Source organism: Lepisma saccharinum, chromosome 20, assembly GCF_977018435.1.
Source record: "Lepisma saccharinum chromosome 20, izLepSacc3.1, whole genome shotgun sequence".
In the NCBI taxonomy this organism is placed as follows: domain Eukaryota; kingdom Metazoa; phylum Arthropoda; class Insecta; order Zygentoma; family Lepismatidae; genus Lepisma; species Lepisma saccharinum.
In genome coordinates this window covers 58,998,483-59,026,311 of record NC_139248.1, presented here as the reverse complement: position 1 = coordinate 59,026,311, position 27,829 = coordinate 58,998,483, and the positions used below count along the sequence as shown (strand labels likewise).

At 37.2% G+C, this 27,829-nt stretch overlaps 1 protein-coding gene across 2 annotated transcripts; it reads left to right on the top strand.

The window, feature by feature from the left end:
• The first annotated feature begins 1 nt into the window (after nucleotide 1).
• Inos (Inositol-3-phosphate synthase) lies at nucleotides 2–27,829 on the top strand. 2 transcript variants are annotated; one of them, XM_083141522.1, is made up of 6 exons: nucleotides 2–199; nucleotides 13,563–13,679; nucleotides 20,958–21,656; nucleotides 23,643–23,885; nucleotides 25,143–25,251; nucleotides 26,386–27,829. In XM_083141522.1, the coding sequence occupies exons 2-6, from the start codon at nucleotides 13,563–13,565 to the stop codon at nucleotides 26,916–26,918; spliced, it is 1,701 nt and encodes a 566-aa protein (XP_082997648.1). In that variant the 5' UTR covers nucleotides 2–199; the 3' UTR covers nucleotides 26,919–27,829. The 2 variants fall into 2 exon arrangements, with proteins under 2 accessions (XP_082997648.1, XP_082997649.1); XM_083141523.1 differs by lacking the exon at nucleotides 2–199 and adding an exon at nucleotides 12,092–12,213.

Here is a 27,829-nt window from a genome sequence, read left to right as displayed (position 1 = left end):
ACCTCGCCTCCCACCACGTATGCGGCGTATTGATCCGGTATATAAGCTCAACCGGTGCAGCGCTGGTCAAGTTTAACGTGTCGTCGAAGCTAGTTTTTCTACGTACAGCTATTCTTTTGCTGCGATCAGCTGTTGATAAACTGCCAGAGTGTTCACTGAACTTCGTTTCGTTCGTTCAACATTGTAGTGCTTGAGAAAGGTAAGTTTTAAGCAGAATTTCTGTCATTTCTACTGCTTGTTCTCGCTGAAGATATTCGACGTACATATACTGCGAACATTTGGTTCCAGTTAAGTGAATGTGAGAAAAAGTACAATAATATGTACTAATAATGCACGAATTTAGTCAGTTGTGTGGCAGCCATTTACGTATTCAAACATTTTCTTCATATAACCGGGTAACGGGTCGATAATGACTTGTGCGTTGTTGCATTTTCTCAACATGCACGTTACGTGTTGTCCCCATGGGGGACTTGCTCCTGTATAGCATGCATAAAAGTGTTGATTGTTCTGTTAAGCCCGTTTTTCAAAACAGGTTTAATTTTTAACAATGTTTACAATTTTTTATATGGCCGTGATATCAGTAACAAGCATTGGTTCAAGCTATAAATGGAAAGCTGAAAATTGCCAATTTATGACATTCTTGTAACTAGTATAATATTTTGACAGTTCCTCCCCCCACCTTCGCCTTTTGGAAACTGTCTTCCTCCTATGCTGTCATTGGGTATTACTAAAGTTATGTAATGTCAAGTCAAGGTCAGATTTAGGCAAACCAATTGTCATCTAAATGTCATCTGGACATGTCATTTCACTTGTATTTTCGCTTCGAGCTGCTTTCGTGCATAGTTGCAGCGGTGGTGATGACTTTCATGTTATTTCGTGTGGAAGTGATGCGGTGAGGGACAATGTCAGCGAGCATAGCCGTGACCTTGCCCTTGGAAAGTTTGTTTACGGAAGCGAGAGAGTGTGTCCAGGATTGCTGTGTACTGAAAATCGCTTATTTGGAAAGTGACATAAGAGAAACAGTTTTTCGGTTCCGATTCTGCCGTTACTTTTTAGTAGAGCTAATCGAAATTAGAATCACAACCGTGTGTTTTCCAGGGTCGCATTTACTACGCAGCTGCCGGGTTCAATACTCTGTGGAGGTCCATAGTGGTTCGGATCCAACTTTAAACTGTAGGTCCAGTCCTGAATTAGCCTATAGGAGCATGAAGTGGACTTAAAACAGCAACTCTTTTCTTAAGTAAGGGTTTAAGAGTAAAAGAAGGGCGAACTCGTGTTGCAAGGTAAAATTTATCATCAAATCAGAGGCATTATACTTAAAAACAGCACCAGTCCCTTTCTTTACGCCAGAGGCGCAACCACGAATTTTCGTCTGAGGAGAGGAGGGCAAGTACCAGGATAAACGTACCAATAATAATAATAATATAACATTATTATTGTTATTATTATTGATTTGCTATATTTTACTTCGCTTTTGTGCCACTTTTGGCTAATTTGCGAAGATTGGGATGAGTGATGATATCATGAAATTGATGAATGGACACTCGCAAACTGTAAAAATTAGGTATTCCCCGGATACCTATAACTTCTTAGGCCTCCCCGATAGCGAAGTGGTAGCGTCGTCGCTTTGTAATCAAGGGGTTCCGGGTTCGATACCCGGTGGAGGCACATAGTGGTTCGGATTCCACTTTAAACTGTAGGTCCAGTCCCGATTAGTCTTACTGTGCATAAAGTGGACTTAAAAACACCCAATTCAATTCAAACCTGTATCTTCTTCGTCTCGTCAATTTTTGACATTCGTACTTACCTATCTGCTTCGCGGAACATTCTTTAAGGTGTATTCAATTTTTTTTTTTATTACAATTTTTCACATTACGAGTACTTCTTTCTCGTAGTCTTTTCGCTTGCCTGAGAGACAATATGGCGCGTACACCTTTCTAGATAATCGCGCGTCGTGCTTGTGTTTTGTCGATTTTCATTCGTTATGCAGTGTTTCAACCTTCGGAACCCAAGAAATACCCGTGAAAAAAGCTCATCTGATGTATTTTTTTTTTTAAAGTTTTTCACATTGATTTGATTTAGTTTATTTTACTTCGTTTTGTGCCTCTTGGCTAATTTGCGAAGATGGGGATGAGTGATGAAATTATGAAATTGATGAATGGACATTCACAAACAACCAAGCCCGACCGGGATTCGAACCCGGGACCCTTGGCGTCGCAGCGCGATGTGCTAACCACTCGGCCACAGGGTCGGGCAGTTTTTCACATTGTTGTACGAAGAAACTTGTAATAATTCGTGGGGCTATCCGTGAATGGTTTTTTGGGCTATCCGTCCCGGAATCGGTGGGAAATTTAAACTAAAAAAAAATTTTCGTTTGAAATTATTGAGTCCAAATTTCCCACAGATTCCGGGCTCCGTCCCTGGGGTAATTGACCTACCGCGGCCCCCCCTCCGCTCCGGCTACCAAGCTCTCTCTATAGAGTCCCTGTTAAAGGCGTGTTAGAAATTGGCCGGAGTCACCTGCCCCCAAATGAGCCCCAAACTTGTAAATTTGAAGAAATCAGTTTCCTGTTCAAATCTACATGGAACTCTTTTAAACCGTAACTTCCCACGTCCCTGGACTCTCTTTGAACACGCATATACCCACAGCGCATTTCTTCTAACGAGTAGCTTACGTTCACTGCCACATTTTGGACATTCCTTTCCTTTCTTCACGATCCCATGTTCAATTAAAAAATCCACTGGATGTTCCGCACCCGGTACAAATTTCACCACGCATCCACGACACGTCATGTTTCTAACTTTCGTTGCAAACACAGACGGTTCGAAACACTGGATACCCCAATGAACATGAACAAAACACAATCACGACGCGTGATGATGTACGAAGGTGTACGCGCCAAGGGCTATTCTCCGTTGGAGAATTAATTTTCAATAAAGAACATGAATTTCCACTATCATACATTCCCACATCACACAAAATACCTTCCAGATGTTAGACAATGCTACAGGAACTTATGACCCTAAGTATTTTCTTCTGTAAAAATGAAAAAATCTGTCCGGGGAATATCAGATTAGTACCACTATGGGAATTATTTTTTCAACACTTTCAATTTCACATTAATAATGGGAAACAAGGACGCAAACTATTTTTGAAAGACAGAAAATGCGTGATAAATGCATTCCAAATATTATTCTTTTTTACATTAACATGTATAACTTTCATGCACGATATGATTCACACATATGCAACATGGAGCGTCGTGGACACTAAATTGTGTACGTATTCAAAGTTTCTTTAATACATATTATATACAACATATTATTTAAATACATTACACAACCAATTCATCCATTTCACAATAAACCAACAGCAAAAATTACATAAATTGTCTCTCAAATGTGCACGCTCCCTTTCCTCAAAAAAATTATTCATGCCTTTAAAACAAAATCAATTTAGACAAGTCTTATTTTTTTGTCTGGTAATTCACAATGCATTACAGAGAACAATCACACGTTGCGAGCGAAGCGAGCAAGAACATTTTTGGATCCAATTTGTTTGCAGGCTGAATACAATGTTGATTTAATAGGGCGCAAATAATTTCACGGGACGCCAATGCCTTCTCTTTTACAACGTCTGTGCCTCCCCGATGGTGTGATCAAGGGATTCCGAGTTCGATACCCGATGGAGGCACATGGCACAGTGGTTCAGATCCCACTTTAACTGTAGGTCCAGTCCCGATTAGCCTTTCTGTGCGTAAATCCAATTCTACAACTTATTTTCATTTAGATCGTTCGTTGCCCAGGGCCGACTCCCGCCGCCCCCTAGCTACGGTTCTTAACTTGATAAGACTAAGAAAAGCAGGGCATTGCGAGCGAAGCGAACAAGAAAATTTTACGAAAAGTATTTTTATTTGCATAAAATTTGAAGTTGTGAGCGGTAATTACCCCCTGCAAGTACGTACACTTGGTCGTCAATGTTTGCCCCCCTAGAACTCATTTCCGTCCGCCCCCCCCCCTGTGATTGCGCCACTGCTTTACGCTTGTATCGCTTGCTGTTGCAAACAGCAGCAAACAATATTGGACGTGCACCGTTATTGCATTACATAATTTATTAGGCAGCAGTAAAAAATGAAACTGATCTCATTTACTGCCGACAATACTGAAGACGATAACTTTAAAGTGTGCGAACACCAAGCGATAATACAATCTTTAATTGCCGTGGTGAGTACTACAGGAAATACGCATATGATTTATTTGAACCTGACGTTTCAGAATTACTATGAATAATAATGACGACGAATCAATTAACATCAGTTGATCCCGATGACGCAAATGGGGTGAAAAATGATACTTGTACAATTTCTTAATTTAGAAATTGCGTTACGAATATTCTTGTCAACTCCTGCGACTGACTGTTTGGCAAAGCGTTCTTTCTCACTCTTTAAAACACTTTAAAATATTTACGATCATTTCTGTCGCAAGACTGATTGACAATCTTGCTGTCCTTTCCATGAATATTGACATTATCCAAAAACTAGACTACGAAGATGTTATCGATTAATTTGCAACTAAGAAAGGACGCCGTAAAACACTCCTTACCTGACCAGTACTTACCGAGTTCAATATGTATGTATGTATGTATGTATTATTATTATTATTAATGCAGTTAGTTGGCGGTACAGTATAGGCCTAATCATTTCGAAATAAAAGACGGCAAATTTCAGTACCCTTAGCCATGGGCGACGTTTGAGCTTTTGCTTTGGGCGGGCCAGACTCTGGGAGAAGCATATGATGTACCTGAGGGTTATTGAATATCCCCTACTTTATAAGGGGTCCGGAGGCTTCCCCCGTAAATTGAAAAAAAAAAACAACTTAAAAACACTGAGTTTTAGGCCTTTTAGATTTGAAAATGTTAAATATCCTCGCTTAAGTAAACAAATATTAATTAGTATATTGGTTGTTAGTTTTTAAAAAAGCAAAACTGTACGATTATTGCATTTTGCATTTCATTAATTTTTTATTGATACAATACTTTAAAAAGTTACGGTGCAATAGTAAGCTTCAGAAATGTTAGAAAAATTAAATTGAAAAGTTCTTTTGATGCCTCAGCAGTAACTGTTGACTCAACACAGTCATTTTACGTTTTTTTTTCTTCAAACTGTACATATTAATCAAATCGTCTAAGAGCCGCTATTGCGGCGCAATTACCGCACATGACATCATGCCAAACGTCAAGATTTACGGTATGGCTTCATAACAAAAATGTAGTAACTGAACTTAATCATGTTATTTTTTTAGTATTTTTTTTAAATTGGGGGGGGGGCTAGGCCCCTCCAGAACTCCGCCTATGCCCTTAGCCCTCTGTACTCCCACTAAAAAGTGAAAATTTTTGCATTTGTGAAGATTATATTGTTTACGTGCGTTTTCAATTGATTTTAGCTCACGGAGATGCGTTATGGTGAACTAAAGTACCCTTGTTTCCTTACCTTGAAACAGCACAACCCGCAGGCTTCGCGCAAGTGAATATAGCACCCACAACAACAATAAAAAAAAAAAAAAAACACCAGACGGAACGTTACATACCGCTTCACAAACACAAAATTATAATCATTTTACATTAAAATGTATTATAAAATGACGTAAATCAAACATGAAGGACTAGAAACCAAAATAAAAGCGAAACTATTAGGAGTGTTAGATTTATTGGTGCTTATAGTTCTACATTGTTAGGTTAAGTGTTAGGTTCGAGGCTGATTTTACGATCAAATTTCCATGTTATTGTTGTTTCCGCGTCCTAAAACAAATTATGTTGCGTAAACTTCGAAATTTATCGATGAAAAAAAAAATCAATGTAATTCTTGAAGGGGTACAGTCGGTCAAAGGCCCCTGTTAAAAATTTTAATTATTATATTATTCTGCAGTTATAAAATTATCTCTGGGCTGTCAGGATTAAAAATTTGGCTTTCTTGCCAGAGACACTTGATCTGGTGATGGGGGTAAATATATTTCGGTATGTACTCTGTTAACTCGTACCCTGTGAAAAACGTTGGTAGAATTTGTGTCTTAAGTTCTTCGTTTAGTAGAGAATATCTACGAGATTACACTATCAGAGTTACAGCTGATTTATTACAATGTAATATTGCAGGACGTGAACGATGACGATTTCATCTGAAAAGCAGACAAATTAGTTTCAATTTGCATATAGTTTTACAATGTTAGAATGTGAGTATTTCTGAATTTCGGGTCATTAATTCTTTTCTCAATTATTGACACCGTAGGTTATCAATGAGCTACAGGGACCTCTCGATGGCGTCCCTTTGTAATCAAGGGGTACCTTGGATCGATGCATTGTGCAGACAAATAGTTCTTCAGATCCCACTTTAAACTGTACGTCCATCAAATTGACTGCAAAAACACACGATGTGAAATAAACAACGCTCTAACGACAGAATACTCTTGGTTTGTTGCAGTTGTAGCTCATTATGGCCTAACTTACATAATGTCGAAATTTAAGTTGCTTATAGTTTTGGATATTTTGGTTAATAGCATTTGTAATTTTTTTCGGTTTTCTGCCCATTTTAGCTACTCACGACAATGAATGCTTTTCAGATAAAACTGATAATGGACACATTAACAAAGGAATGTGACATTTTGAGAATAGAAACAGTTTGAGGAAATTACATGAACTTAGTATATTTACATATATATTAGTGTAAGAAAACAAACCCAAGTGGCGTAGAATTTGATCGAAACGCTATCTATATCCATTTACATACATACATACACAACAAAAACTTGTTTTGTTTCTGGTTTTCTTGTTATCCTTCATATCTCACTTCATCCATTTACTCTTACATAGCAAAATAATTACATTACTCTCTTACAGTGGTGGCGATTAGGGGGGGCTGGGGGCAGTTGTCCCCCCACTTTTTGCTATTTTTGCCCCCGCACTATGTATAAATGGAAAGTAAACTGACCTTGCCCCCGCAGTTATGGAACCCAATCGCCGTCACTGCTCTCTTATTATATTTTCCTTCTACACACAATTTGCCTTGATATAACTTAAAACGCCCACCTCTCTTGTTAAGCTTACATGATAATACTTAGTTTAATGTAAGATTGTCAATGTCATCCATAATCAGCAAAAGTACATTGAACCTTGAGTCAAAGCAAGCTTCTTATATTTCTATAGTAGGTTTTGGTGTCAGTTGCGTGATATTAGACACGCAAATATTTACTTTACGAGATTTAACCTCGACGGTTAGTATTTTTTCCCCCGTGTTTTCGGTGGTGAAGCACCATTTCTAATCTAACTAATACATATTTCACCGGACAGTTTGCAAATATTACTGTGTTGCAAACATTTTAAAGTTTTACACCGTTAGAAGCGCACGTACATGAATTCATAATAGGAACATACAATTATATTTACGTTGTTCTTAAAATTTCATGAAAAATAAATAATTAGGCCTACATTGAGTACACGTATTCTAGTAAAATTTAGAATAAAATTATTATGTATTTATTGTTTAAAGGGATTAATCAGAATCAGAAAAATAAGCGGCATGTAGCCTAAAATTATGTATCTAGATGCTAATTTATAACTGCATGTGGATGAAAATATTACATATTTTTCTTGTGTTTTTGTATGTAACGACACCTAAATAAAATTGTACGGAAACAAAGGGAGCAGTCACATTTAATACGGGAAGTTTACCAATGTTGGCCTCCCAGTTAGTTAATTTGATTTTTCAAAATATTAATTTGTTTCTGCAAATTGTATGGGTATTATTCTCATATAACGTCGCATCTCTTCCATATTTTGCTAATCTTGACGATGGGAATGAGTGATGAAAATCTGCAATTGAAGGTTAACTCGCAGGAATACCGACACCAAGGCCGGGAATCAAACCAGGAGACTTCAGTGGTGACTCGAGTTAATAATTTAACGTGTTCAGTCATCGAGCCGGCTTCTGATGTCAGAACCTATTTATAGAAATCGCATAATTAAAATTGTTCTTTAAGAAATTCATCAAAGTAGGACCTATTCAGACATGTACAATTTATTATACCGAGAAAATTTAAACAATCTTATGCTTTGCAGTAGAACTTGAACACAAGGTTTGGTAACTTCAAAATATATCAGATGTTTTGTTCTTGATGCTTTTAATATATCTTCTAATATATAAAAATGGATGTGTGTGTGTGTTTGTTCCGGCGTAACTCTCGAACGCCTGGAGCGATTTCAACCAAACTTGGAACACGTATCACTTGCAATCTCGAAAGAAATACTGTGAGGGTAAGACACCCCTTGCACCCGTGGGGGTGGGAAGGGGATGACGTAAAAATAATCGAAAACGACCGATATTAGTGTGGAATCCATAGTTTTCGGGGTCGCTTAGATGAATAGTGACACTCCCAATGTCGTTCAACTCCAAGTTCATCACCTATCGGGATGGATGGTGAGAGTGTGTGAAAAATAAAATGTCAAAAATGACCTGGATTAGTGTCGAATCCATAGTTTTCGAAGTCTCTAAGCTAATTGGTGACATTCACGATGACCAAACTCGGTACACATATGACTTACAAACTGGAAAGAAATACTGTGGGGGTAAGACACCCCTGGCACCCCTGGGTGTGGGGAAGGGGGTGACATGTAAATATAATCTAAAACTACCGATATTAGTGTGGAATCCATAGTTTTCTGAGTCGCTAAGATGAATAGTGACTCTCCGAATGCCGTTCAACTCCAAGACACTCCTGGCACCCCTAGGAGTAGGGGTGGGAAAGGGGTGACATGTAAAACGACAAATATTAGTGTGAAATCCCTAGTTTTCGGGGCCGCTAAGATGAATAGTGACACTCCCAACGCGTTCAACTCTCGAGTTCATTTTACACTATAGTTGGAATTCATTATATATGTATTCCTGTCTAATAGAAGATTGGGATAAATAAATACCCGGGAAACGCCGGGCAATCAGCTTGTAATATATAAAGTATAGAATGTGTGTCTGAATGTGAAGAAAGAGTTCCCTCAGCCTATTTTCAATTCAAACCTTGCCATCTGTACCTGAATATTAACTTAATAACAAACCAAGTCAAAAGTCTGCCAATATATTCCATGAAAGATGGGGACCGTGCTTAAAAGGATTTTTAAAAATGATAGTGTCTTCTTTTACCTGTCGAGGAAGCAGTATAATAACTATATGCTGTTACCCTGCCCTGTTTTTTACATATCAGTATTAAGAAACTTCTATGAGTTTTAAAAGAGGGTTAACAGAATTTCAGTAATCGCAACACTGCAAACAATGCACCATATACACTACTGGAAAACTACGAAGATAGTTATTCTACAAGTTCATGTCTGCCCCAAGGCTCCGCGCTTCAAGGGGGCGCCGTGCCAAATAAAAGTTATTACGAGCTTATACAACGATGCTTGAAATTGAGAAACTAACATGTCTAATGTTTTGAGGCTCTGTGAATTCATGTGAACGTTTGTTGAATATTGGCTCCGGAGACATCAAAAGCCGATTCCGGTTTGTGACTTTACGATTAAAATTGAAAACTATAAACACTGTCCTGAATAAATTAGTTTAACAAACGAACGTATAATAACTGTGTGGAAGTTTATACCTTCGAAGTGCACGTACAAGACAATAAAATTTTAAAATACAATGCTTGATTCAGACACAACTTTTCTTTTGTATCTTTGTAAAGATGATATTGCGGAAAGCAACCGAAAAAGGGTAGGGGTGAAAATTCATCTGCGATAATGATTATTTATGATGTATCCTACGCATATATACCGGGTGGTCCAAAAGACCTGGAACGGTCAGATATCGTGAGAAATGCACATCGAATCGGAAAACGAAAAAATACGTGTTTTAATAAGTGAAAGAAAGCTATTCAATGAGATCACACTTGATTCCCCACCCCCCGCACCCTAGGGGTGGGGCGGGGCAACTGTGAAATTTCAAATGGAAACCCCCCATTTTGTATTGTAGAATCGGAAAAAGGACTTCATTCAGAGTCCAACGAGCTATCAACCATCCTCTTAGCTCAATTAGGAACGAAGATATAGCGATTTTAAATTTTCGACCCCCCCCCCCCAAGAAAAAAATTCAAAGGGACCCTCTGTCCCTAATTGAGCTAGAGTGAGAGCGATTGCTTTTTTGGGGGGGAGGTGATAATTTAAAATCGCTATATCTCCGTTCCTAATAGAGCTAGGAGGATGGTTGATAGCTCGTTGGACTCTGAATGAAGTCCTCTTTCCGATTCTACAATAGAAAATGGGGGTTTCCATTTAAAATTTCACAGACCCAGGGAGCGGGGGTGGGGAATAAAGTGTGATATCATTGAATAGCTTTCTTTCACTTATTAAACACATATTTTTTTCGTTTTCCGATTCGATGTGTATTTCTCACGATATGTGACCGTTCCAGGACTTTGGACCACCCGGTATGAAAGAGCCAGCCCATGTGGCCGAGTTGTTTCCCGGGTACGAAACCCGGCTCTGATATGGATGTTTGTGTCCGTCTGTCTTAAATGAGATTTGAGATTAATTGATGAATATGATGTGTGGGGAAGGGTGCCGCTTACGGATCTTCCTTTAAAAAGTGCTTAGCAAAGAGCACTACTACTCAAGGGATCCTGGGCAAGGGTGCAAGTGTCCCTTCATCAATTTCATCATATCATCACTCATTCTCATCTTGTAGACAAACCAAATCAATCAAGGATATATGAAAGAGAAGTTTTTGTAAGGAGGGTCAGGTCGTTGGCAAAACTCTAATAGTAAAATTAACAATAATAGTAATTAATATAAATGGTGACTATTATAAAATAATAACATAAACCCATTTTATTTCAAATTTAGGATTATACTCTTGAGAATACTTTTCTACTCAATCCAACAGATGAGTAAATATCAAGTTCAATTGTTACTTTATTTTTTGTACATTTCATAAAGTTAGCGTACTGAAATGCAGAGTTATTATTTTTTGTTATTAAGTTTTACGCACTTAAGAAAGAAACTTTTAAAGTTAGGTGGAAATTTTGGTCTAAATTTGTCGCATAAATGTCAGTTTTTGAATTTTCAAAACTTTGCAAATCGGCTTATGGTACTACGTCAAATAGCTTACACGTATATTTGAAATTATGAAATTTATATTGAAACTTGCTGCATTGAATTTTCTTTGGCATAATGGTGCTTTAATGCCCAATTCTTGGTATCTGATGCAAGAAGGATTAATTTCAATCTACATTAAGATATTTTATAGCTTCGATATTTAGCACAGAGTAGAAAATGTCAAAAATTTATTGGGTTTCATCATGATTGTGGAGTGCACGGCTAATGAAAAAATATCCCCGAGTATTTTCCGAGAGAGATTCCATTCGGGACAGCAATAATTTTTCCATAAGTTTATTGACCGTAGAGTATATTACCTTTACAAAAAGAAAGACTTCTTAAATGCCACTGAGAATGTAAGCTGATAATTAACTTTCATATCATTGTTATTAGCCTAACTCTGTCCCTACCTCTTCCAATACGTTCATCGAATTCAATAAATATGCAACAGACAAAGCAATAATGGCTGCCTGCTTTCATTCTGTCATTGTCGACATACAATCAGCGAACAATGTTGAAGTTGCTGTCCGATATATTGGCCTTATTAATTCTCATAATGCTCATCGCGTCCTTTCACACAAAGGAAAGCGCCTCCTTACATTAAAATCATATGTGCCAATGCACCATTAGCCACAGACAAAGTATAATTCTGAGAAGGCTACGATACTTTAAGCTTGCAACATAAAATTGGCATTTAACTTCCTTTGCCTATTGGTATTAATGAGAATTCTTGCCTGCATCACTTTACAGGACAAATAAACTTCAAGTGGCAATTGAAAAGCAAGCACATGGAAGTGCAAGGACAATTTTGAGAACTCTTATCATGTTTCTTTATGCCGCAAATAAACTCAACTGAATGGTTATGCGAAAACCATGAAAAGGTTTCGATGTCTCGTGAAGCAGCAAGATTGATTTATTACCTTACTGTAGGATTTTTGATCGTGCACTTTGAGAAAATCGCCTCATTCTCAAGCCGAATGATTTTTGTCCCATCCAAAGCAGTGACGAAACACAAAGGGGGCTGGGCAGAAGCTCCTCCCCAAATCGATCATCTCAACCCGCAGACAAAACATCTTTAATATTAGGTAAACTTATTCTCCGGAGGAACACTTTACTTTAACAAGGGTCATATTAAAAGTGTCTGTCCCTTAGAAATCATTCATACTGATTGAAACTTTCACAACATATTAATATGGAGATGTAATTTTTGTCCAATCATATTATTCTCGTACAGCCTGACACTTTTAATCTAAATTCGACTTTGCTTAGAAACATGACAAGTAAACTGATACCCTTTATGTAATTCTAATAGTATGAAAAGTTTGTTCACGTTCTACTCAAGAAGCATACCATACGTGTAAATCGTAATTTCTTTTCACGGCTTGTGACCGAATATAAAAGTCTTATGAAGCTTACCAACCATACAAATGTATATTTATAAATGTTACGCAAGACGACATTATGTCAATTTAGTTTATTTTACATCTCTTTCCATCCATTTTGGTTAATCGCGACGATAGGGATTGCAGTAGATAGATTGTGAAACATCTACGATGTTATAATATCTTTCTATGCAGATATTTAATTGTTTTGTTGATTCGTTGTCAAGCATGAAGTTAGTCATGTTGTAATATTTTGAGTTATGGATTCAATTGTTATTATATATTAAGTGAACCCACTTAAGTTATTATATTACCGTAGTTGGTAACGCAACAATTTGGCGACGATGTACGGGATTCGAGGACAGATTCTGCAACCTTTCGATGTGGATAAGGTAATACTGATTCGTATTTGGAACGGTTTGAACAGATTTGTGTTGCTAATGCACCATGAAGGAAGGAAAAGCAAATTACTAATTTTATTACATTATGTAGAGGAAATTTGTATGGTGTTTTGAGGGCCCCGGCGCCCACCCAGCGTCGAATAACATGGGTACCTGGGGGAAACCCTGGGGGGTAAAGGCGGTCAGGGGCGTGATGCTGATCACATCACCCCCCTCACGACCGGATCAAGAAAGTGTGGGGCGTTACCCCCACACCTCCTATACGCCTTCATGGCGTGGTGCTATGCACAGGGGAGCACTTTACCTTTTTTTTTAGGGATTTAGTTACCCCAGATTCTGTTGCTAGTAAAAGATACAAAGAAATGAAAAAGGGAGATACTTCCGGTATTCTGAATATATACCTGAAAAAGATATTGTTGAATCATTTTCAACCTAAACATAATGTAGTCACAGAAAGATACCGTGATAAATGACAATTCTCTTATTGTAAATAACCATGTAAGAATTTTATGCAAACTACCATTATAAGAAACAAATATATCTTTGTAATCACGAATGTAATAACCGCTAATAATAAGATGCGATAATTCGCTCAAATTGTGTTTGACCTGCTGAACTAGTTTATACATGAATTCCTTTCTTATTTTGCAGATGGCAGCACCTAAGGTGATTGTTGAAAGCCCCAACGTGAAATACAGCAAGGAATACATTGAAGCTGATTACGACTATGAGACCACAAAAGTGAAGAAAATTAACGATCAGTATGTGGTAAGTGCATTATTTGATCATGACAACTATTTGTGTACAGTGACGCTGCCAGTTTGACGTCCCGGATCTGCCAGTCCACATTCCGTACTGCCCCTTTCCTAAGCAAAATAATAAAATATAGATAAATGTTATTTCAGGCCAAATATGCATTTTTGTGTGGTATTTATGCGTGTATTAAATGTGATCCCCCCAGAACATATTCCCGCGCCTGATCTGCCACCCCAACATTTTTTCCCTAGCGCCGTCACTTGTTGTACACGTTGGAACAGAGTATCATATTTCTTATCGAAATTAGTTGAGAGGATAAACGTCAAACGTCAAAACTTCTGCAATGTGTCTCAGTATTCCAGGAAAAATAAGCGTAAAGTTTCGTATCCAATGGGCCAATTAGCCATGCTGCCTGTGTCTTGAAAACAGTATGGCTGTTCCAAGCGCAACAACTGAACCTTTTATTAATTTTTTTTATTATTTTGTGACGCTTTCTGCCCTCTGTGACTAATTGCAACGATTAGAATGAGTGATGATATGATTAAATAGATGAAGGAACACTAACAAAGAACACACATGGCCAGGCCTGGATTCGAATCCGGAACTCCGCCACGGTGTTCGTCTAACTGAACCTGTAGCTGAAGAAGATTTGATTTGATTTGGTGTTTAAGTCCACTTTGTGCACAGTAAGGCTAATCGGGACTGGACCTAAAGTTTATAGTGGGATCCGAACCACTATGTGCCTCCACCGGGTATTGAACCCGGTACCCCTTGATTACAAGCCGACGACGCTACTACTGCGCCATCGGGGAGGCCCTAGCTGAAGAAGAGAGAGCAGCGTCGTAAGTCAAATGCGCTTCAGCGTTCTCCGATGAAGATTTTCTTTTTCTTTTATAGCTATACATCTCATCGGCAGTAGCGTAACTGATATGCTCTGCACCCCTTCCCCCCAACTTTCAGTTGCGCGCGGTAAATCACCACTGTGTGAGTTAGAGGAGAAAACAGTATCAAAGGGGTGTAGATTCTCGTTTTCTTTGATGTCTGCCTATCTACATGAGTGTTTACCTAATCAGAAACGTATTCATGAAACGTGCCTGGTACAGTAGTTGTTCCACACATCAATTTATTGTAGCACTCCTAGCCCGTAAAGACGTGCTTGCTGGTAAAAATACCCAGGCGATTTTGAAATACTTACATATTTCTTCTGAGTACCATTCCATTGAACTCTTCCGACTGTCAAGACATTGAACCAGCTGTGAGACTTTTGGGTAAATTTCACGCTCATACGTTTCAGTTTGGTATATCAATTGTTCTCTTCTTTCTGTTGTTTTTTTTTTTATCAATTGTGTCAATAACATAACCTGTGGCGCAAGGGGGGTAAGGCTACCGACTACCGGCCTAACTCCTACCCCAGAAGAGGTGGGCAATCATCCAAACAGTTACAGTGTGACGTGTGGTCAGCACGACGAACTACCAGTCATCGTTGCAGATTTCAATGATCGGGTTACACTACTCATTTGTAGATTTTCAATTACCTCACTATGGTGGGTGCTCTCCGGTCCCATACACTGGCCGAAATCTCAGAAGAAAATGTGCAAAATTAATTTAAAGTTATTTAAATGCTTTAATACAATTAGAATTTGAACTTAAGAAGTAATTTTGCTCGTAGGTAAAATTTACCCAGCGCACTTCTTTGGTCACTATTTTTCCTCATCTTTGTCAAATACGTAACGCAATAAATATGTTCAAACTTAATAAAATTACTTTAATAGATGAAGGTATTATTTACATGTCATGAAAATTTCAATGCGGATTTGCGAAACAATTTCGCTTGTGGGTAAGATTTCCCAGCGCGCGTCCTGCCAGGCAAGAATAAATGCAAGAAAACGTATTAGGTGTGTAACACCCTTTAGCACAGGTGGAAGCACTCTGCGTGCAGTTGCTGAGTAATCGTTGCTTGCTTGTTTTTAGTGAACAGACTCTTTTCACTCCCCAAAGTATTATCCAACGAATCAAGGGTGCCCGCAGGATTTATTCTCAGGGGCGGTAGGGTTATAGAAACTTTTATTATTGTTATTATTGCTATTATTTTTGTTATTACTACTACTACTAATGTTTTTTTAATTACATGCATTTGTAATTTCCATATTCAGTATATCTCTTTCCAGAAATATCAGGGGGGCAAGTGCCCTCCCTGACCCCTCCGTGCGGGCGTTCTTGAACCGAATAAATGCCAGCAATGTCGTCGCCGGGATGAAAGTATTTTATTTGCAAGCGCGATACTTGGCGGTGTGCAATTAGCGGATGTTTCCGAAGAAATTTATGCACACACACAGCATAGTTGGTTGATCAATCAAGTATTTGATCGGTCTGCTCAGTGAGCAAAAGAAAACTTGCTGCGAGTCTTTGACCTGGCGTGCAGCAGCGCCTCTAGCGGAAGAGCGGCATGCAGAGTTGACCTTCCGCATGTTTCCTAGAAGTCTTTCTTGCTAATACGTCGTTCAAAACAAATATGTTGATTTCTCTTTGACACTTTTTCCATGCATTCCTGTACAGGAATCCACACGACGCCTTCCAAAAATACAATTCATTTAATTTTTTAAGTACATATTTTAAAACTACTTCATTATTAAGGAAATATCTAAATGAAATTCCCAAGACAGATTTAAATTCGTGGTAAATAATGATCAAATAGCAAAACTAATTCCAGAAAAGTTACAGTTTCATACGCGTTGCTTTATATAGTTCATAAAATAGTAGAAATAAAAAAAAATATTTAAATTATGGTACCAAAAATGAGCATAAATATATGTACTTTGTGGTGCTGCCATCTAGTAGTGTTTTTATAACCTTTCTTTGATGAAAACTTCGCAACAAGTATCAGACACACTGGTCATCCCATCTTGGGAAATGACGATATCGAGAATGTGCCCGAGTAACCTTCCAATTGAATTGTGCCGAAATCTTCGAATTAAACTTCTTACTTTCGGCGGATTCTTGGAAATCAACACTTTATGGAGCATAGTTTTTGATTAATACACTCCTCACAAAAAGTTTGGATCTGTATTCTTATATTAGTCAATAGGTGATAGGAATGATCTTGGAATTCAACAGCATATGGTATCTGTCGGCTGGACGTTCTCGTGCTTTCGCCGACATATGCAACCCTGCCTATCACCCTATCGCCTAATCGCCGTCGCCTTGTAATCAAGGGATCCCGGGTTCGATTCCCGGTGGAGGCACATAGTGGTTCGGATCCCACTTTAAACTGTAGGTCCAGTCCCAATTAGCCTTACTGGGCATCAAGTAGACTTAAAACACAAATCAATCAAAATCTATCGCCTCATATACCAAAATTCCCTATTTTTGTGCTTAATATAACAATATTCCAAACTTTTTGCGAGGAGTGTATAATTATCATTATTATTATGACTAGGATAACAAACGATATTTAACTTCATAAATCAATTATTTTTACACTATTTTTCCAGGCTGTTCACTACTCCACTCCTGGTTCTACTGAATTTGTGTTTTTACATCATTATCTGAGTGCCCGCAGAAAATTTTGCAAAGGGAAGGGAGGTGGGGGGTCAAAATCAAAATGTCCTTATGTTAGGTATATTGACACTGTTTACATGTCAGCACATGAATAAAGTGTTAGGAGATAACGGAAAGATGGATGAAGCGGTAAAGAGTGAGGAAAAGGAAAAGAATTAAGTAACCAGAGTGGGAGATAGAAAGGAAACGTATGTGAGAGACAGATAAAGAAAGAGAAATAAATAAACGACAGAGAGAGAGAGAGAGAGAGAGATGGGGAAAAGGAGAATATAAGTGAAATACAGAAGTGACGTGACCACAGAGAGAGGTACAGAGAACAAAGTAGGACAGTGAAATAAAGAAACTGGAGATAGAAAAATCAAAGAAAGGCAGAAAAGGAGAAGACTAATAGCGGAAGATCGTTAGAGAGAAAGAAGAAAGAGAAAATAGCAGAGATAAATAAAAAAATATAAAGAGAAGTAGTAGTTTCAACGAACGAAAGGTGCTAAACTGAGAAAAACTCAAAAGCTAGGAAGAAGGTAAAAAGGAAAAAAATAGATACAAGTTACAAGCAAACGAGAGGGAGAAAGGAGAGTTATCAATTTTTCCTTATTCCAAGGAATAAACTCCTATAATCATTATTTTGCATTTTTCAAAACTTATGTAGGAATCTTGTTTTTGTGAGTCGGCTGTTTTTTTTGTTTTTTTTTGAACAAAAATTGAAATTTCTTCAATATTTACTCCAGCTACTGAAACCAAGCTAAAAACTCTTTGAGCAACGCAGTGGTGTGTCCAATTCTCGATGGCAGTACATTGCATATGGCTCGGATCCAACTTGTACAGTTTTGACCACCCTTTCTTCTTATCGTGCACTAAATTCAAAACTTGCAACCAGATTTTTAAAGCCAATTTACCGTCTATGAGGAAGGATTTTGAGTTGGAAAAAGTGCACTAATTAAAACTTAAAATTTAAATTGTATGTTCCTGCGATGTTCGTGTGTTCGATCCTAAGTCACAGAAGAATCTCTTTCAAAATAATCAGGCGTTTGACATTTGCATTCGTGGGAAATGTAGTCGAATTAAGAGATGGTAAGATTAAAATTACAAACAGCTATTTTTAATTGTAGGAGAAAATCAGTGTGATAGGCGAAGAATCCAGATAGGTAGTGATCACATTCCTTGTGTGGGCATATACCTTTTGTTGGATTCTGACAATGATTTGTAGACTGTGGTGGTGATTAAGAGGGCGTGTGGGGTAGTTACCCCCCACTTGTTGCCCCCGGACTATAACAATGCTGACTTGCCTACCAAGAGAAAGTAAACTGCGCTTGCACCACCGGTTTTGGCACCCAATCGCCGCTACAGATTTTAGATATGCAGTGAGGAGCATAAATATTGGTTGATTTGATTTGGTTTATTTTAGTTGATGAAGGGACACACACACAACACACACATACCCAGGTCGGGATTCGAGCCCAGGACCTTTGATTTCGTAGCGCGGTGTGTAAACCACTCCGTCGCGGAGGTCGGTGGGTGTATAAGCAATACTTTCGATCCATAGGATGAAAGTTTGTATTGCTGTCTAAAGAATATAATCGCTAGAATTACTTAAGTGGATAATAAAAATAGGTAAGTAATATAAACAATTTGAAAAAAATTCACTCAACTTTCCATATATAGTACACCTGAATTCAGCGAAAATTTCGTGCGTTAAATCAATCAACCACAGAAAGTTGTGAACTACATCTTGTCTTTCAATAGCGTATCTTGAAATTTTAATGTCAGAAAAAGAATGAAAGAAATTGAACAAGAAAACATTCGTCGAATTTTACATCGAATTAATTATTCCAGCCAAAAGTATTTAGCTTAATCAGTGGCGTATTCTCCATGTTACCGCGTTTACCTACGGTAAACCAACTTTTCTCATCTATTACACTGGGGAACAGTGAAATTGCGGCACAGTGTTTGAGAGCTAATTTAGGGAGATTTCATGCAGCTGAATAATGATATATTAATATATTTCCTGAATTGGCTCTAATTTATGAAATAAATGCAACTAAACCAAAATAGCGGAAACATCAGACATACATATAAATGAACTTCCAACAACAATTTAATATTTCTTTTTGTGATTACAATCATTAACATGATTTTTTGGTTCACTCCATGTCATGGGCACTCCAAATTTGAGTGATTCCAAACAAGTTTTGCAAACTATATGTGGGACCCATTTTTTTATTCTGTTGTCCCAGATTTTTGGCAAAATAAGCCTGATACAAATCTCTCACTACATCCGTGATATTTCTTCTCTGTCATGGTAGACAATATATTCCACATATATAGCAAAAAACATTTGGGTTATTGAAACACTTACTACGTGAGGAACTCATATTTCCAATGTATTCACATTAAACGCATTTCGCTTAGTTATTCTACAAAATTCAACATTAAGAGATATACTTATTGCATAGTAATGCTTCATAAATTGCCTAGCAACAATTTACAAATAAATAAATAAGTTTCTTAATGGGAATTTCAGCCCATTATCAAATATTGATATTACCGAGAAAAGCGTGGAGTAATTTTACCTCCTACATTTTCCATTGTGTGTTTATTTTTATAACTGGAGTCAATTCAACTGAACCAATCATACAATTGGCAATCACAGCTGTTTTGTGTGCTGAACACTGATCGTTGTCCCGCCACTGATCGTTGTCCCACGCACCCTTTTGACGAGCCGATTTCCTCCCCGGTTGTACGCGAGGAGGGTGAAGAAACCGAAGAAAAAGTATTCGGGTGGTTATTTAAAAACACGTGGCCCAGCCTAGTCCGTGTTGCTGGGAAATTTTCCTTGAAGGAAAATTCAGGTCAAATTTTACGTGAAAAGCAAGGACGTATTTGGTGAGAAGGTCCAAGGGAATCCGACCCCCCCCCCCCCCGAAAGACTTAACCAAGAACTAAAATTAAATAATAAAAATGCACTTATTTAACAGTAATCCATGGTTTCATTGCATTAGTAGATCAACGATTACTGGACGTAGATATATTTCGGATAACTTTCGGAGAAGTGGACAAACATGTAATTCATGGATCTAGTGATGAATCCGGCAGATTAAATAAAAATAGTAACATTTTACAAGGTACTGGTGCTGCATCCGATCTGCATATCTATACTCAATAAGTAGATTATTTAAAATTATTTATCTGGTCCGATGTACACTCATATGACTTTGTAATCATAGGTGGAACAAGCAAAGTATATTTGTGTGTGAGTAAAAGAAAAAAAAGAAGAATGAAAAACAGAATCTGATAGCAATCTGCTTGTACTACTCGACTTAGAAGTATTCGAATACAAAAGGAACTTCAATGATGATTGACGGTGGAATTATTGTACATTTCTAACCATACACAAAGTTACAGGCAATGACATTAAGATAATAATTGACCTTGATAGTGTCCCATTTGATTCACACTAAATTGACGAATCAACATTAGATGCCCATATTTAGTATATGTAGTGTACTTCCATTTTGTCTTCTTTCATTGTTTCCCATCTTCCCATAAATAAATATTCTTATAACATCTCCAGTTACTCTAATATTCTGTACTTGTTGCAGGATATGTTCATAGCATAACCCACAATATACACATCATGCACCAATGAAAATGACAGGCTCTAAGTTTGAAATATGCAATATGTCCTTCGATGAAGGTAGATTTTCCACTAACAGTATGTCTATTTTCCAATTGCAGGCTGCTCCACAGAAGACAAGATTTCATTTTCGCACAAAATGCAGTGTTCCCAAACTTGGTGTCATGCTTGCCGGCTGGGGAGGTAATAATGGTAGCACGGTCACTGCAGCCGTGATTGCTAACCGTCTTGGTTTGACATGGCCCACCAAAGAGGGCATAAAGAAAGCCAATTACTTTGGATCCCTCACACAATCATCTACTGTCTGCCTAGGCACTGGAAGTGACGGCGGTGATGTGTATGTGCCGATGCATAACCTGATTCCAATGGTGAATCCAAATGATATTGTCTTTGATGGTTGGGACATCTCATCCGTGAATCTGGCAGATGCGATGGAAAGAGCACGAGTGATAGACTACGAACTTCAGCGACAACTCAAGCCTCATATGATGAAGATGAAACCACGACCTTCCGTCTATTGCCCTGACTTCATAGCTGCCAATCAGTTTGACAGGGCAGACAACTTGATCAAGGGGACCAAATGGGAACAAGTGGAACAAATCAGGAGAGACATCAGAGACTTCAAGAAGAACCAAAACTTAGATACGGTGATTGTCCTCTGGACAGCCAATACGGAAAGATTCTGTGATATCCTGGAAGGTTTTAATGACAGTGCAGACAGTCTGATGGCTGCTATTAAGACCAATGCAAGCGAGGTGTCCCCATCAACACTATTTGCCGTTTCCAGTATTCTTGAAGGGGTGAGTAACAAATTACCTCTAAACCTAATAACACACATGTGAATATACTATATTTGCAAATTTGTACCTCCTTAGCATGATATTCGTCATATTATTTTAAAAATAATATTAACACACAATGTTCATTTTTCAAATGCCTTTTTAGCTGTGAATAAATTTCCATAATATCATCCAACTAAAATATATGCAAGAACAGAAAATATGCAAATTAAATGAACTGTTTCTCCCTTCTTTGCATACCAATGTTTCCCCTCTCACTTTCTAACTTGGCTAATTTCATTTTATTCTTTGCCAACACAGTTCAATGTTGTTTGAATATCAGTGTGATTAACTAAAATTTAGTATGTGATCAGATACATTTTTATTTCCAAACAACAATACTAATGAATATGATGAACAGATTCTCTTGGGCTATCGACCAGGTGAGTCACCTGGTCAATAGCCCGAGAGAATCTGTTCATCATTCGTCGCCAGGAAAGCTTCAAGTCTTACTTAATAATGAATATTGTGATAAGGCTTCCATATCATGCCCACATGCACACACCCACTGCTAGAGTTGACAGGATAAGGGAAAGCCATATGTTCTAGCAGCCACTGATCTTGAATCATTCCCACGACTTACACATTTGACACTTCATTGTTAGAGATATAGATATGATGGTGAATATATATCACATTATTTCTATAATAGTTGTATTTAAATTTCAGGTTGAAATTGCCTACATACCTGAGCTAATTTGTTCTCAAATTTTCACGGGAACATAAATGTTACATCATGGATGTATGCCTAAAGTAAAACAATTGCTCCTAATAGAATGTTCATTTGGTTGTATTAATGCAGTGTCTCTTGTGTGTGTGTTGGGGGTAGATTTTGATTGATTAATAATAATAATAATAAATTCTTTATTTCCGTTGACCCATGTCCATAGGTATGGAAATCGTCATATAGCAATAGATACAGCAATAAAATATTAATACAATTATAGACAAGAATACAGTAATGATTTGAAGATCTTCTACATGATGGAAATCCAAATAAAGGAAGAATACACTATGGGAATGAAATTACGTACAATATTTAAGGCGAGCACAATAATAACCAAAGAATTTTTTTAGTGTAAAAATAAAATGTAAAAGTAAATAGGTAACTTATACAACATGGAAGAAAGTGAAAGAAGGAAAAATATATAAAGAACCAATTAATGATCATTTAGGCACAATAATAGCATATGGTGAATAATTCGTATATTATAATATAAATAGCATAATTACATTTTCTGTACAATCAAACTCTGTTTGTTGACAATTTATGTAATTATAAATATTTACAAATTTGGAAATTCATTTATTGAATAAAAACAATGTCGTAATAAGAATTTTGTTAATTCCCTCTTAAATTGGGTAATTGATTCCATTGTTTTCATGTGATCAGGTAATTTATTATACAGGTGGATACCTACGAATTTAGGACCTTTTTCAAAAAGAGTGGTATTATGAGTTTGTATACCCAGATTGTAATTTTTTCTTGTGTTGTATTGATGTACTTCCTTGATACGTTCGGAGAAACTAGACATATCTTGTTTTACTTAGCACAATAAATGTAAGATATATATATACAGGCAAAGGTAATATTAGAATGCCAAGATCCCTGAAGATTTTCCTACATGGTTCATTAATTTTCTTATGGGTGTAACAGTCCTAAGGCTATTCTGCACTCATTACTTATTGTAAGGACAAGCCCTTGTCTTCTAAAGTCAAGTCATGGAGATAATCTCCTTGTCACAACTAAAGCTATTCCACATATATCATAATTAAATATCTCCATATCTGTTAAACAGACAAACAGTAATAACAGGTTAACAGAAAATCCCATAGATTATTTTGGCTGAGGGTCTAGGTACTAGCTTTGTTTACCTGCCATAATGCAGTTGGTTATCTCTAAAGAAGTTTGCGTTAACTTAGGTTAACTTTTTTTTCTCTTCACAGTGTACCTACATTAATGGTTCCCCACAAAACACGTTTGTTCCTGGTTGCATTGATTTGGCTCAGAAACACAAGGTGTTCATTGCTGGTGATGACTTCAAGTCTGGACAGACCAAGCTAAAGTCTGTTCTTGTTGATTTCCTGGTGAGTGCTGGAATAAAACCTGTGTCCATTGTAAGCTACAATCACCTAGGAAACAATGATGGCAAGAATTTATCTTCCCCAAAGCAATTTAGATCCAAAGAGGTGAGTCAACATTTCATTTTTTCCTATCTATCTAATCAGTTAGTTAGAAAACCTAACTTAGATTACCAGCAACTAAAAAAAAAAAATCAAATTTACAATCAGTGTATGCTAAATAGATCAATTTCCAAATATACAGGGTGTTGATTTTCAATTAGTCTGTTAGGATGGAATCTAGTATTACATGTAAAAATAAGCCGCAAATCAAGAATGGTAAAAACACTGTTTTGGCTTGCATTTTGATTTATTAACAGCAGAATTCTGGTAAAATTACATCCAGCGATCTTTGATGAATTGGGGGTTGTACAACTACATCAAGAGCTGGAGAACTCATTCGGCACAGCCAGAGGCAGGAACGGGTCAGATCCATAGGGAGAGTGATAGGGACTTTCTTTGTCCCTCCCAACTGGCAGATTTTTGCATGCCTGGAAGACTCAAATGTTCTGTTTTTCTTCTTCACCAAGTCTATTAGGCTTGAATACTTTTTTAAAGTTTGATTCGAGTCCGGTTTGTGCTCATGATAGGCTAATCAGAACTGGACCTACAGTTTAAATTTGGTTGATTGATTTGGCTTATTTTACTTGTCTTTTCTGTCACTTTTGGCTAATCACGATGGTGATGAGTGATGATATGATGAAATTGATGAAGGGACACTCGCAAAGAACATCCATGCCCAGGACAGGATTTGAACCTAAGACCTCTGGCATCGTAATTCACTGTGCTAACCACTCCACCACAGAGGTCGGCAGTTGAGATTTAGATCCAATCCACTGTGCAATATCTCTCAAAAGAGGATCAAACCCAAGACCGAGGCATGTAAGTTTTTGTTTTCTTTGTTCATTTTCTCTCTCATATCTGATCGTTCAGTTTACTCTGGCAATGGGAGGAATTATGATAACGACATGCAATAATAATTATCTATTCTAGCCCTGGATCCATGTTTTTCCAAAATTGTACCCTAATCTCTAGAACATGGAAGTCTGTTCCTGTTTACAGTAAGATATATTGTTTACGTAAAACAGTGCAAGTGTAGCTCAGAATTGATTCTCAGTGAGTTGAGTGACCCAACTGAAATTCGGCCCTTCCAACTGTAACTTCTGGATCCACCAATGGTCAGGGTTTCCAGTTCGGAACGATGCCTTTGGCATCTGCAAGCATTAAATGACTGGCTACAAGTCACGAGGCATTCATTTCATTATTGTGCTTTCATATGTGTACTGATTTATTTGGCGATTTCCTTATGTTTGTTATGTTTTACAGATTTCCAAGAGTAATGTAGTGGATGACGTGGTACATTCCAATTCGATACTATATGAACCAAATGAGAAACCAGATCATTGCGTTGTCATCAAGTACGTTCCTTATGTTGGTAAGTAAAAATATGCTTGGTTCATAAATTTAGGAAAGGTGTACACAAGGGATTGAAATAAAACATATGATGTACACCCTCTTCCCCCCCCCCCCACACACACAAATTTTACCCACTTCTGTTTCTTATGAAATTGTTCATTGCTATAAAGAGTGATTCAAAAGTCTGGCATCTTAGGACACCACCATTATTGGTGCAGATAGCGAAAAATGTGAAGAGGGGGAAAATTATTGGAAGTGGATGATTTTCAATCTAATGTGCTTGAATTTTCAACATAGGATGCATCATTGAGACTGCACACTGGTACATGTCTCGGTGTAAAAATTGCCACGTTGCTACATACTTCATCCTCAAAAGGGGCATTTACATTTATCACACTACTGTACTGTGCTAGGTAAATTAAGAATTTATTATGATAATTAGATGTCAAAGTACAAAAGGTGTGAACATTGGCACATGCAGGGTCCCTGCCCCACCCCGCCCCTCAACACCTAGAATTACAGAAATTGTACATAGGACAAAGTGACCTCTGTCACTGGCATCCATCAGAACCTGCTTCATCACAGAAAACAACAGGGAGCATCATGCAATAACGTCAATTCCCCCTAAACTATTGGTAATATCTAGGCAACAGCGAAAGCACACCATATGAAGATTCATGTGAATGTTCTAGAAGGAATTTTAAGTAATGTATTTATTTTTTTCAAATTTGGAATATCATCAGTGTATAACCTCAATGATGCATTCTACATTTTCTAGCACATTAGATTTGAAACCACATATTTTTTTAAAAAATTCTCTCTCCAATTTTTGCTGTCTGCACTAATAACAGAGTTTTGATGTCCGACTTTTAATTTGGCCTGTATTGTAGCCAACTTTCTTGAATGCAATCTACCTACTTTGTCCCACACTATCAAACAATTCTAAAATAATAATATTGAAATTAAGTTTTACGTTTACAAACAGTTGATTATATTTGGTGTGAAAGATATTGGAAATTGTATAATGTAATGATAAAAATTATGACAAGGACTGTAGTTAATATTTTATTAAGAGGAAACAATTTTGTTATGACTTAATTACATTTTCTATCATGCAGTTGTCAATTATGCAACTTTATTGTTTATTTTGCAGGTGACAGTAAGCGTGCTATGGATGAGTACACTTCTGAAATCATGCTGGGCGGACACAATACAATTGTAATCCATAACACCTGTGAAGACTCACTGTTAGCAAGTCCTCTCATCCTCGATCTGGTAATCCTGGCCGAACTGTGTGAACGTATCACATTCAAAGTAGACCAATCCGACTCCTACCAGAGTTTTCATTCCATCCTGTCTATTTTAAGCTACCTGTGCAAGGCGCCGTTAGTACCTAACAACACCCCTGTTGTTAATGCATTGTTCAAACAGAGAATCTGCATTGAAAATGTCTTAAGAGCTTGCATTGGACTACCGCCAATCAACCATATGCTCATGGAGCACAAAATGGAAAACCCGGAGGTCTTCCACCACGTTACTGAAGCTGTAGATGTGAAGAAATCTTCTGTAAAGGGAATTACACGTATCACCAATGGAGTCTACAATGCGCAAGAGGATAGCATGGGAAAAATCGTGAAAAATGCTTATAATGGATACACAAATGGTGATCTTATCACTATCGATTAGCATTGCCTGTTCATCACCATTTGTGATAACTGAGCCATCCACAATTCGTTATGTATGTTATTTATTTCAGCAACATTATGCTTATTTATGTTTTTGTTTAATAAGCCCTTGCTGTGTTAAATATAACTGTTGTTATTTTAGTGATCATATCAAAGTGTTGTACTTTTCTAGCAATAAATAATTTGGTTTCTCTGTCATATGTTACGAAATACTTATCAATTGAATATTGTGATGAAAACAAGTACACCTTTAAAAATATATGGGACACATTATTGAAACACATTACATGAAACTCTCTTTTATTGTGATTTTTAGTTTTGCAACAAATATTTCACATTGCATGTGTCTCATTGATGTTCCATTTGGGGATATTTATGTTCCATTTGGGGATATTCTTATTTTTTCACTTTATAAATGATTTGATGCCTGCTTAATGTAGCTATTGTCACTGGGTGTAAATGTCCTTTTGTATCATTTCTAGGTAATAACTCCATACTCACAATAAACATAACTTTGAAGCACTGCGAGACTTAACTTGTGTTTATCTGGTCACAAATGTTTTAGATTCAATGTGATAATGAAATAGCATTCTGCTCAGGGCATAATGTGATTTAATGTGCTTTACCCTTTGGTCAAGAAGAAACCCAATATTTTCAAATATGTAAATAGATATCGTTGTAAATATAAATATTAGTAAACATTATTCTCTCTAATGTTGTTTATTATGAAGTTAATGTATCAAAACAAAGAAATGTGTAAACATTTGAATTGTAGTTTTGTAATTCTGATTGATTTATGCAAAACTGAATGTGTGTAAAACAAGCATAATCATAACAACAGTTTACAGGTTGTTTTGTAATTGAATGAAAAACTGTGAGATACTATTTTAAATAAAACATAAACTACAAAAT

Coding starts and splice junctions, on each gene's coding strand:
- Inos (XM_083141522.1), top strand. CDS start 13,563: ATGGCAGCACCTAAGGTGATTGTTGAAAGCCCCAACGTGAAATACAGC. Junction 13,680..20,957: donor AAATTAACGATCAGTATGTG/GTAAGTGCATTA, acceptor TTCCAATTGCAG/GCTGCTCCACAGAAGACAAG. Junction 23,886..25,142: donor AGCAATTTAGATCCAAAGAG/GTGAGTCAACAT, acceptor TATGTTTTACAG/ATTTCCAAGAGTAATGTAGT.